Consider the following 12,142-nt stretch of genomic DNA (forward strand, 5'->3'; position numbering starts at 1 on the left):
GGGACAAAAAGAGAAGCAAGGGAGATCGCTATTACAATGACACTAACAACACACATCAGACATAACATATGAAGAGACTCCAATCACTTGTTCTTTCAAATAACTGGATTGTAAACACCCTCAGAAAATGGAGGGTCAGCAGAAGAATGCTGCTTTGCTTACTCAGTCAAGAATTAAAAAGTAGTTTGACAAAGTTCAATTTCATTATTTGGCCCACCTGCAGTGACACAACTTTTTCTTCTAGGTTTTCTGCTTTCTTCTTCCATTCTGCACTCTGTTTCTGGTGTCTTTCCAGTTCTGCTGAATACATAGCTTTTTCTTCTAAATGATAAAAAATAAGAGAAAAAACAAAACAAAAAAATCTTAATTTGCAACATGCAACTCTTCTTGAGATATGCAATTGCAAAACCTCAGCATTATCATATCTGGTCTTCATGAGGTAGAGGTGGAATTCAAGTTTCTTAAATGTGATATTGATCAACAGTTTTCACAGAATTTGTTTTTTAAGTTTTTTAACGGACAACAGATTCTTAAATTCAGGCTATCAAAAAGTTAACCAGGTAAATAATATTTCAAAAGCATCAATATATGATAACTATCCCAGCTAAAAAATACTTGTTGCAATCTTTGCTATTTCTTGACAAACCTTACCCTGTTGGAACTGCTCTAGTACCATCTGCAGGTTGGCCAGAGACAGTGCATACTGCTTCACTTGGTCCTGGGAGATGGTCAGCTGCAGAACAGTTTCATCTCTCTGCTTGGTAACCAGGTTTAACTGTTCTTGCAAAGATTCAACTTGCAGACTAGCCTGATGACTTAATGAAAACAAGATACATTACTCAAATAACAGAAATTATCACAGAGAAAATCAAATCCCAGCAAACAATAGCTTAGGATTTTTCAGCTCAACTTAAAAAAATTATGGCATTTTTGCCCCCAATTCCTCTTCAAAAACAAACAAACAAAACCAACCTAAAAAGATATTTTAATGAAGTCTGGCAACAAAATCTTGACAATAAAAAAAAAAAAGAAGAATCCATATCTTGCTAATTGTCTACTTCAATGACTATGGATCAATAGGTCTTTCTACCAGTTCTTACTTTCTAACCCGGTCTCCAAGAACTCCGTATAGCTTGCTACATACTAAAAATGGAATGCTCCATTTACTTTCCCATTATGCAAAAATATTCTGAACCTGATTTACTTGGCTGGGAAACAGGCAGTATTTCTTGAAAGGTATTTGAAAAGTTTGATGTAGAATTAAGAAACACTCAGATTTCACAAAACCTTCTCCCAACACTTACACTTTCTCCAGAATTTTTCACAAAAAATTCTGCTTAACTTGGAGATCTCCTGAGAAAGTTAAGAGCAGAATCCATCTTTGGTGCTTAGAAAACCCCAAAACCCAAGACTGCAGCTATATACATATTTTTAATTAAAATACTTCTTCATTTGGACAACTGTAATAACATGAAAAGAAGAATTATTTTGCTTGAAGCAACCAAAATTTGCTTAAATAAGATACTAAAGCAGTCAAGATAAGCAGTAATTTTAATACTTGGGCTTTCATTGTTCCGGCTGAAAAAACTGTTTATGGCAAATAAATAAAAACCCAACAACTGGTTCTAGCGTCCCAGAGTCTGCCATCCATGAGAAATTCCATGCATCTTGCTCTATCTATATGTTTACACTAAGAAGAAGGAAGTTCTCAGCAGTGTATACTTTCCATGGCATCAGGGACAAAGTAGGAATGTGCATGTGTCTCAAAAGCAATTCACAAAGCATGACAGTCACATCTGTGCACTGAAGTGTATAAAATAAGACTCTTTCAAACTGAATGAAGCTTTGACTTCAAAGTAAGTTAAGTCACTTTCTTTTTTGATTTAACACACAACTAAACTGATGGGTTGAGGATTTTTTTCCTAGTTCTAAGCACTGTTAACCATGTAAGATTTCAATAGTTGCTATTAAAAGGAGAAATGCATTAAATTCTCAACAGTAGCCAAGTATATTTCAAATCACCCTCTTGATTCTGAGTAACAAAAGTTTGTATCTTTTTGTTTTCTCAAGTGCTTAGTAAGTTACAGGATGGCAATTCAGTATAATAGAGCCATCAGCACCAGTGTAGTTAACTGTGGTATTTAAAAGACTACCTGGCATTCTCTACTGCAGTAGACGAGGATGCAAGTTTTTCTTCCAAAATCAAAACCTTTTTTCTTAGCTTGACCTCTCTGTCTTCTGCAGCTAAAGCTTCTCTGGTGTAGGAGTCTTCCATTTCTAAAAGGTGATTCCGCAACCTCTCCAGTTCCTGATTTAGGCGCTGCTCCTTCTCATGCAAATGCTGTACCTGTGTAGAACATACCTTGAGTTACTTGGACATAAAAAAAAAATCTATGTTACTTCTCATAAAAAAAAATTAAGCAAACGTAACACACGCCCATTCAAGCACATTGCAAGAGTACTGATTTTAAGTGCTTTTAACAAGTGATTGCTACTAAGATAATCCAAAAAATATTACGGATGCAATTTGTTATTCTTTTTTAATTTATTTCCTGCAACTATAAATTATTTGTTGGTACCTCACTCTGCAGGGCACTGCTCTCCATTTGCTTTTGTTTGAGTGCTACCATGACTTGGTCTCTCTCTTGCTGAAAAGTAACAGCCTTCTCCTGCATTGATTTAACTTCATTTAACAGCTGATTCAATTCTCCTGTCTTGCCCTGTTGAAGACACAGACAAGTATTTCAAACATGGCCAACGGTTTTACCAGAGGCATAGTCTTTGCCAGGAAGAGTGTAAAGATACTACTGATCTAACAAGGAAAAGGCTAGCACATCTATGGCCTTGCAACACAGAAAAATATGCAGGAAGAGTATTATTTTGAAGTTGTCTAGTTTTAAGAGATAGTCCTAAGTATGAACTTACGTACCTGTTCTTTGTCTTTCAACAGCTTCTCAAAAGCAAGAGCTTTTTCCTTCATTGAGTGAGACTCAAACTCTTTCTCTTTCAGCATCATTGAAAATTGCATATTAGTCTCCTGAAGTGCACGGAATTCTGTTTCTTTTTCCCTGCACCTTGTAACTATTTTTTCATTTTCTTCTTTCAGTTTTCGAATATCCATTTCTAAAATCAAATTTCTTTCTTTTAGATTAGTTACAGCTTGCTTCAAAAGCTCATTTTCATTTTCTTTGTTACTAAGATTTTCACTCACAGAAAGTAACTGATCACTTTTAGATTTAATTAATATATCTTTTTCCCTAAGTGATTTCTGTAACACATCATGTTTTTCTTTGATCTGCCTCATCTCTGATTCGGTCTCTTCTTGACTCTTTCTTTCAATCTCTGATGCTGCAGCAACAGAATCAGATAATCGCTGATTGTTTTCCTGAAGAGTCCTAATAGTTGAATCTTTTTCTTGTAACTTTTTTTTCAGTTGCTCCAACTCAATTTGAAGGAGTTTATACTCCTCACTGAGTGCTTCAGGAGGACTGCATTGAACACCTGAAAGCTGTGAAACAGCGGGAGCTGCTGCCACAGACGGTGTTACCAAATCCAGTTTACTCAGGAGAAGATCCTTAGTGTTACAAAGCTGTCCTATGCTGTGTTGAACTTGTGCTAATTCCTGACTAAAACTTTTCAGCTTTTTCTCATTCTGTTCATAACTCTGAATCAAGCCATTATAATCTACCTGCAGTCTTGAAGTACTATCGCTTTCAACTGAAATTTGTGCTTGCAGCTTGTGTAACTCTTCTTGGAGGTGAGCCGACTCATGCTGCATGTTCTGAACCGTGGTTATTACCTGTTGTTTCCACTCTTCCATTTTCTTTACTTGCTGTTTTAGTTTATCACGTTCTTGCAGAAGTTCCTCAAACTGGTTACTATTCACACCTCCTGCCCCATTACCAGCACCTGTACTGGATGTCTGCAAGACAGTCAATAAGGTTTGGCATTTTTGACTTAGGGCATCTATTTCAATATCTTTTTCTCGAATGATACGGGACAAATTCTGAATAGTTTCTCTAGACATGTCTTGACTGCTGTTTTCGGATCTATTAGATAATTTTCGGTTCTCCTCTTGCAACCTCACCAAAGCTGCTTCTTTAGCAGCGACCATGTCCATGATATTACGATACTCTGTTTTTAACTGACTGTTTTCCCTTGTCTTTTCACTTAGAACTGCTAGTACTTGTTCTCTTTCCATAACATATGCTTGCAGTTGCTGCTGAAGGGACAGAACATCCTGCCTGTAGGAAGCTGAGGAAACTCTGGCATTAAGAGCTTGTATTTCTAAATCCTTCTCTTGAATGATCCGAGTAAGTTTACCAACTTCATCCTTAGACAACTGATCAATTTGCTGACTTAGAGAAACATTCTTTTCATTTAAGAGCTTAATCTCCATCTCCCTTTCCTTGATACCTTTCACTAGTCTTTCAATTTCAGCTTTAGATAAGTCATGTTTTTCATTTCCATTTTCTCCATTAAGAGTTTGAACTTTGGTTTCCTGAAAAAGATCAGAAGAATCAGTCTGAATAATCTGTCTCTCTTTGTGCAACTGAGTTTTAATTTGTTCTATTGTTTTCTGCAAGTTTTTGATTTCCTCATCTTTCTCTAAAAAGAGTCTTTCATGTGTGACATTCATTTGCTCACACTGAAATTTGGACTCATCTATTTCCTTTTGCTGCTCCTGCAGTGACTGCTGAAGTTTCACTGTTGTTTGATTCTGATCTTCTATTGTTTTTTTGTGAACTTTTATTTCTTCTTCAAGATTAGTCTTTATCACTTTTAACTGTGTTACCTCACTTTCAAGTTCAATAATAATATCCAAAGTTTTAGGCTCAACCACAGGTGTAGATCTACTTTGCTGATCTTTAAGGCGTTCAATTTCTTCTTTCAAATGATTATTTTCTTCCTTCATGACTGCAAGACTTCTGTCTTTCTCCTCCAAGTTCTGTTTTAAGACATCCTGCTTTTTTGAAACTTTCATATATTCCTCAAGTTCCTGCTTCACCTGTAAGGCTTGATTTTTGTATTTTTCAATGAATACCTCTTTCTCTTTTATGAGATCTGTCAACTGCTTTTGTCCTCCTAAGCTAGTAGTCAACATCTCTTTTGTTTCTTGATGGTCAATTTTCATCTGCTCAATGCTCCTTTTAAGCTCAGCAATCTTAAAGTCTTTCTCTTGATGGAGCTTAACCAGGCGCTCATGTTCAAGCTGCAGTGCAGTGGTATCCATACTACGGGCATTTGATAACTCCTGGATAGTTTGCTTATAATTATGTGCTTGTTCCAAAAGTCTCTTCTCTGTCTCATTTAATTCACTCTCTAACTGTCTTTTTTCCATTTTCAAAGCCTCCACAACAGTGTCTTTTTCCAAATAAACTTTCTTTTTCTCTGAAATGGCATCACTTAACTCCTGTTTTAGGTCTTCAATGGCTACTATCAGCTCTGCATTTTCTGTTCTAAGATTAGACAGAGATTTCTGTAAATCTTCATTTAGTTGTTTATTTTCTGAAACATCATTCTGTAGTTTTGTAATTTCAACTTCTCTTTCTTTCAGAATCAGATCTTGACAAGTGTTGTTAGATTCCTCATTACTTTTTTCTGTTAACTGGCTCAAGGATACACAAAGTTCCTCCTCTCTTTCTTTTAGTTTCTGCTGCAATTCTCCAATTTCTTTTTTACTATGCAAATTACAGTCCTGGGCTTTCCTTAATTGTTCCTGAAGATCTTTAATATTATCTTGTAGCTGCTGCTTAATTATATGCAAATCATTAAGTGCATATGAACATTGGTTTAGTTTTTCTTTCTGACTATCCAACTCTTTAATAGTTTTCATCTTCTCAGTTTCTAATTCTGATACTTTGTTTCTTTCACAATCTATGTCAAGTTTCAGCTGTTTGATGATACTATCAGTTTCTGTGCGTTGCTTTGACAGCTGCTCTTTCAGTGTAATCATATGCTGGAAATGAACACAAAACAGAATCCATTAGGGTAGGAGAACCAGCTGAACTATGCATTTCATTCACTTTTATCCTCTAAACAATAAAAAAAATTGAGAGGAAAAAATGTTTCTTAGTTGCCAACATAAGTTGTCAAGTTGTATCACCTAGTCAAATTAATTAAAACCAAATATCAAACAGGGACAGATGACATTTCACTACCAAAAAAAAAAAAAAAAAAAGAACACCATCCCCCCCTAAAAGAACCTTAAAACCACCTAAATCAAGAAATAAAAACCAAATTGCTTAAAAAAAAAAAGAACGGTCAGAATTTCTCAAGACAGTTGGAATTCAGCAAACAAAATTGCTTTAAAAAAGGGCGGCACTACATTTAAATTATCTGTATATTCTATTTTCAACTTCTTGTTTCAACATACCTGTTTGGATTCATTTCATAGGTGATTCATTGGTAAAACAATAATTGAAAACACATGGCTTGCAACTCTTAAGTTTCTGATTATATGTAGTTGGTGAATTTTTTTACTCCACAAATGCTCATATTATAAAGAACTTGCAATAAAGTAACTTAAATATTCAACATAATTAAAAATTTTAAAAGGAAAAAAGTTTCAAATTATGATTGATTTTACTGTCATAAAACAGTCAGAATACTACCAGGATAAATTTAATCAGAAATGCTGCAATGAAACATCAGGGACTATTTAACTGGACTTCATAAAGTAACATCCCTTATGGATAGCTGACACACTGTATTATTCCTTTGTCTATAACAAGTGGGTTTTACTTGCACTTCAGAATTTCTCATTGAGATGGTAGATATGGAGAAATACTGGCCCCAATTTTCTTTTTAGACCTCAGAGGATAACTTGTATTTCCCTGCTATATATGTTCAAAGATCAACTCTAAACATTTATTCAGCAGTTCAATAATTAGTTGAAGTATTTATTACCTGAGTAGCTTCTTGATTCTGCTTGTCTAGTTCTTCCAACTCTGCTATTAATGTTTCTCTTTCAGCAACACTTTCATCTAATTCATGTTCTTTCCTTTCCAAATCTTGTCTTAATTGATTTATTTCTGAATTCTGATCCTCTGTATTCGAAGAAAGAATATTCTCATGTTTATGTTGTGCACTTGTCAGTTCCTTCTCAAGTCCCTCAAAAAAAAAAAAAAAAAAAAAATTGTAAATATCAGACTTTATCTTGCTGAAATTATGTTGGAATCTCTAAGCCTACAGAAATACTTCCCCAGTTAAAAATTCTTGATTGTGAAGCATTTGTCTCCACTATTCATACATACACATTTATTTCCTCATCGCTTGGTTTAGGAGTGCAGTTTATAAACTTCTGCACAAAAAGCCATGGTATGGTAAGAAGTTATATCCGCCTGTGAGGTATGGATTGACAGCTGGGATAAACTATTATAACTGCAAGAGCCACCCTAAACACAGCAGGCTGCATGGTGAGACAGGAAGTTTTAATCAAGCGCATCTAAATAACATCATTCTGAAAAATGCTACGGGAACCCTTGAATGAAAGCGGAACACAGAAATCCTCAATTGAGAAATACTACTGGATACAAAGTAAAATAAAGCAAATCTCTCGCGTTGGAGAGTTTATAAAGGACCAAGTCAACCACACCAAAAACTAAAGGTGTGTTATGTTTCACTGCTTCACTTCATCAGTAAGATGGAATGCAGTATTATTACAAGTACTACATAGAAGAGAAGTATTTCCCAACTGGTAAGTGCTGAAACTGAAATATGCTAAAGCAGAAGTGAAAAATGATGTATTCTACAAAATGTACTATTAGTACTTTAAAAATGTATGTTACAGCTTTCTAGGTAAGAGTAAGATATGTGGAACTTGAATGGTTTTCCTTAATAGAATACACTGGAGTTTCACAAGTAAAAATGTATTGTTTCTATAAATTCCACATATAATTATAGAATTAAACTACAATTATTTCCTTTCACATTACAATGTTATTTATGTAGAAGTGTGAATGTTCAAAAAAACCACCAAAATTACCAAAACATGTGTTTTCTACCAGTTACTATTGTTATGAGTTTTTTTGTTGGCTTAATTTAGAAATTGCTTTACCTGATTTAAACTGGAAAGTCTTGCTATTTCATTTTCTGCTTCTATAAAGGAAAATGAAATAAAATAGATAATTTTACTACCTTTCAAACAACAATAAACCAAAATCATTCTCCCACCTTTCCCAAACAGAACGCTGCTGCTCAGAAGAGCATAGTTTCACAGCATTTTGTGATGACAAGCACCAGGGCCATGAAAGATTCAAACATACCATCAGTCACTACCACAAAGCAGAGCATTACTTTCACAACTGATCCCACATTAGGACGACTTTGGTACTACAGTTTATCAGTTACGCAATATTAAAATATTTTCTACCTACAGATATATTCCTTATACAGGTATGTTAGTGTTTCCTCAAGAAGATATTAGCAACCAAGTACCTTTATACATACACACATACACAAGAATGTGCTTTTTGAATTTAATCAAACAACTTCTATTGAGGCTTACTCACTTTTAAAGAAAAAAACCCCTACCAAACAGTTGGCAGACATGATTACTTCCCTAATGAGAAACCCCTATGATAACCACGCTAGTCCTAACAACGTTCTCTTTTCTGCTTCACCGTACTTCAATGGACAATGCTTTTATAAAGCAGCAACACTTAGAAGGTACATATTCTCATATTCAGTTTCAAATTCATAAAATAAATTTTGAGTTTTAAAAGTAAAAACCTGCGAAAACAAACTATTAAAAATAATAAAAAAATAATAATCTTAGTACCTAACAATGCTTGCTGTAGTCTGACAACATCTTGTGGTAGTGATGTCTTTGATTGGAGCTGCTTCTGTTCTTTCAGGAGAGCATCTTGCTCTGCCACAGATCTTTGAAGCACACTAAAGTCAGATTTAAGCTTTTCATAATCTTGTGCTATTTGAATTTTTTCTAGCTTTGCAAATTCTTGCTCTTTCAGAAGATTTTTGTTTTCTGCTTTGGCAGAAGACAATTTGTGATTTAATTTTCTTATTTCATCCTCTAGGTTCTTTACAATCTGCAACTCTTCTACTTTTCCTCCATCTAGACTCTGAGGTTTTTTTTTCTGTTCAGTAATTTTAGAGTCATCCATGGCATCGGTGCTCACACCATCTAAAAGACAAAACAGATTATTTGCAATATTAACCAAAACCATCACTCTAGATGTTTTACTTCTCTTCTTTCACCTCTTCTGACAGAGGGAGATAGCCTAAAACAAAAACTGGTCATCATCAACAGAAAGTTTAGTTAAATAGGTTTAACATTTGAAGCTGTGCTATACACATTACTCATTTGATAAGTATCTTTTTGAATACTTTCACATGCTTGGCTCAAAATAACTTTAAATGCTAAGTGTTGCAAGACATCATTTGTTTGCAATTTAATTAGAATATACTTGATCCCCACCTCTCTTGGTGAGGAGATGACAATCTAATTTATCAGGATTTGGAATCTCTCAATTTTCTAAGAATAATTTATCAAATCCCACCTAATTCAGATTGATGCAAAATCCATTTATAATTTAATTAATTATATTTCAAAGGTTTGCCAAACGGTTGTTATAGGAAACAATTTGCTACAAATAATTGGTTAAATGATGCACTAAGCTTTTCAGCTGAAGAAAAACATTTTTCAGAATTAATCTTTTTACAGATCCATCATACTATACTGACATTTATATTTCTGTACAATCTCCTATAATTTCCAGGTAAGTTAGAGAATACAAAAAAGCGTCATCAGGAGAGTACAGAAAAAAATGAAAGCACACTACTTGTGAATTCACCTCAGTGTCAGCTCAAACACTTGCTCCTGCCCTAGTCCCTATCATGCTGTCAGACAGAATGAACAAAATAAAAATATAAAATACTCCAGTTCTTAAAAAGTCACTAATGGTATTTATTTTGCAGATAACTCGTAATGTAAAAGATAAGGGGCTTCTACCTTCGACTTCCTTAAATTTGTCCTGCTGGTGTACATACATGAAGTGAAAAAACATATTACATCTTAACAGGCATCTGATTTTAAGAAATAAATTCCCTATCAGTACTACCTTACAAGTTAGAGAAGCTGTGAAAATACTTCCCTTCTTTCCAAGAAGGGAACAGATTTCTCATTGCAAACAGAGAATATATACTCTTTAGAAGTCGAAGCTTTACCAGGTAAATAGAGGTTTACAGGCAAAGCTTACGTATTTGTGCAAAGAAGCCTCTAGAGGAAACCTAACTGACACGACTATTTTTAGGGAATATGAAATACTTAAAAGGCAACAAAAAGCTCCTTGTGGGAACTACTGAGCTTCTATATTGTAGTCAGGCCACATTCTTAGGTGTGGTTCTTATGGCAATCACAGGATCACAGCATGGTTTGGGTTGGAAGGGACCTTAAGATCATCTAGTTTCAACACCTGCATCATGGGCAGGGGTGCCACCCACTAGATCAGGTTGCTCAGGGTCCTATCCAACCTGGCCATGAACATTTCCAGAAACTGGGCATCCACAACTTCTCTGAGCAACTTGTTCCAGTGTCCCACTACCCAATCTTTGAGCTTTTGTCAAGTAATTCAACTGGCACATATTACTTCTCATAAAAGATATTTTTGTGCTGTTACTTTCGTATCTTCAATTCGGTACGTCTCATCCACACCTATATTCAGTGTAAGTTAAAAAAACCAACCCAGAAAGTGTAAAATTCAGAGTACAACAATTGGTATGTATAGACAATGACCCTCCAGACTAATACATGTCACAGATGAAACACTATCATTCCAGTGTTCAAGCCAATCAGAGTGAATAAAAGATACAGGACACATCTTAAGCATGAAGCTGAACTGAAATTGAAATTCAAATTCTAAACATCATATATTTGATACCTATTGTACTGCCACATGCATATTCAACACTTTAACCAAAATTCACTCTACATAAACTAAAATAAAAAGCATGTGGTAACAAAGACCTTGCTGTAACTGATTCTCGAGTTCTTCAATTCGCTCTTCATATTCATGCAGTTCTTCTCGGTGTCGGCGACTTATCTCTACCAACTTCTGTCTGTGTGCATCCTGCAACACTGACAGCTCATGCTGATGTTCATCTATTTCTTGACTTAAATTCTGCTTGAGCTCCTAAAAAATATCATTAGAAAAACAAAATAGCAAAATACAGCACAATGTCTTCTTATGAAAGAAATAATACAATACAAAAGAAAGAAAGAAAGTTTTCCCTAGTCTAATTAAAGGATTCATTAAAGGATTTCTCACAGCAGAAGTCAAGTTTCTTGACATTTGTTGATCTGGAGTTTTTAAACGTGTTGAAAGAAATTCCTTTAAAACATATGCTTACACATATAGTATGCCCTACACAACAGCAAATATTAAACCAACGTAAAGCAGTTACAAGTGTTACATACAAAGTGGATACACTAGGATGCATTTTTAGTGACTTTCTAGGATGACATGTAAAATCAGTATTTTGCATCTTCAACAAAGAAAGGCAAGATGTTTCTGAGAAGGGAGAAATTATTCTGTGTATCTAAAATACAGTCTCATAAGTCATCAACAGCTTCACAAAGTGATTTGCCCTAGTAAGTACTAACATCATTGTTCCAAGCTAACATACTGTAATTATCAAACTATACAAATACCCTTTCTCAGAGTAACCATTTTAAAATATTGTACTGCTGACTGAAATATTGCTGTGCTATGACATGCCCCTGTGCATTTTTAATAATATTGTAATAGTGCTAGTTAAAATATTTACAAGCCATGTGACCATATGCAAAACCACAAAGAGTAACGCAGAAGGAGACTAGTTTGTCATCTTACCTTAACAACATTTTGTAGTTTGCATATTTCACTTTGTTCAGCATCATTTGTGCCTTGCACTCTGGAAGACTGAAAAAAACCCAAACCATATCCCTATGAAAACTGTGATAAATACATGTATTTTTTATGTAAATGCTTCCTCTACTGATACTCAAAAGTAAAACCAACAAAGCTATCATGAAACAAAATAAAAATCCACTGTAATTTTGATTTTTAAAAAAATACATTTTAATAGAAACATTTTAATTTTCCATGGATTTTTATTATTACATTGCTACATATAAATGGGT

The 12,142-nt window shown here is 34.5% G+C and overlaps 1 protein-coding gene across 2 annotated transcripts in view; it reads right to left on the reverse strand.

Annotated features, from left to right (window-relative positions):
• The window catches only part of TRIP11 (thyroid hormone receptor interactor 11), a 30,053-nt gene that overhangs the window by 11,946 nt on the left and 5,965 nt on the right, over nt 1-12,142 (reverse strand). For both annotated transcript variants that reach the window (XR_014226498.1, XM_082283589.1), the window contains exons 5-14: nt 11,853-11,921; nt 10,988-11,153; nt 8,783-9,145; nt 8,060-8,100; nt 6,910-7,113; nt 2,930-5,959; nt 2,580-2,720; nt 2,154-2,347; nt 652-815; nt 218-321 (exon numbers count right to left, since the gene is read on the reverse strand). Coding sequence is in view for 1 of the 2 variants with exons in the window: in XM_082283589.1 (XP_082139715.1) it covers nt 218-321; nt 652-815; nt 2,154-2,347; nt 2,580-2,720; nt 2,930-5,959; nt 6,910-7,113; nt 8,060-8,100; nt 8,783-9,145; nt 10,988-11,153; nt 11,853-11,921 (4,476 nt within the window). In the remaining variant the exon portion in view is untranslated. The remainder of the gene's footprint in view (nt 1-217; nt 322-651; nt 816-2,153; nt 2,348-2,579; nt 2,721-2,929; nt 5,960-6,909; nt 7,114-8,059; nt 8,101-8,782; nt 9,146-10,987; nt 11,154-11,852; nt 11,922-12,142) is intronic.

Source organism: Coloeus monedula, assembly GCF_965178545.1.
Source record: "Coloeus monedula genome assembly, chromosome: 6".
NCBI classification, from domain to species: Eukaryota; Metazoa; Chordata; class Aves; order Passeriformes; family Corvidae; genus Coloeus; species Coloeus monedula.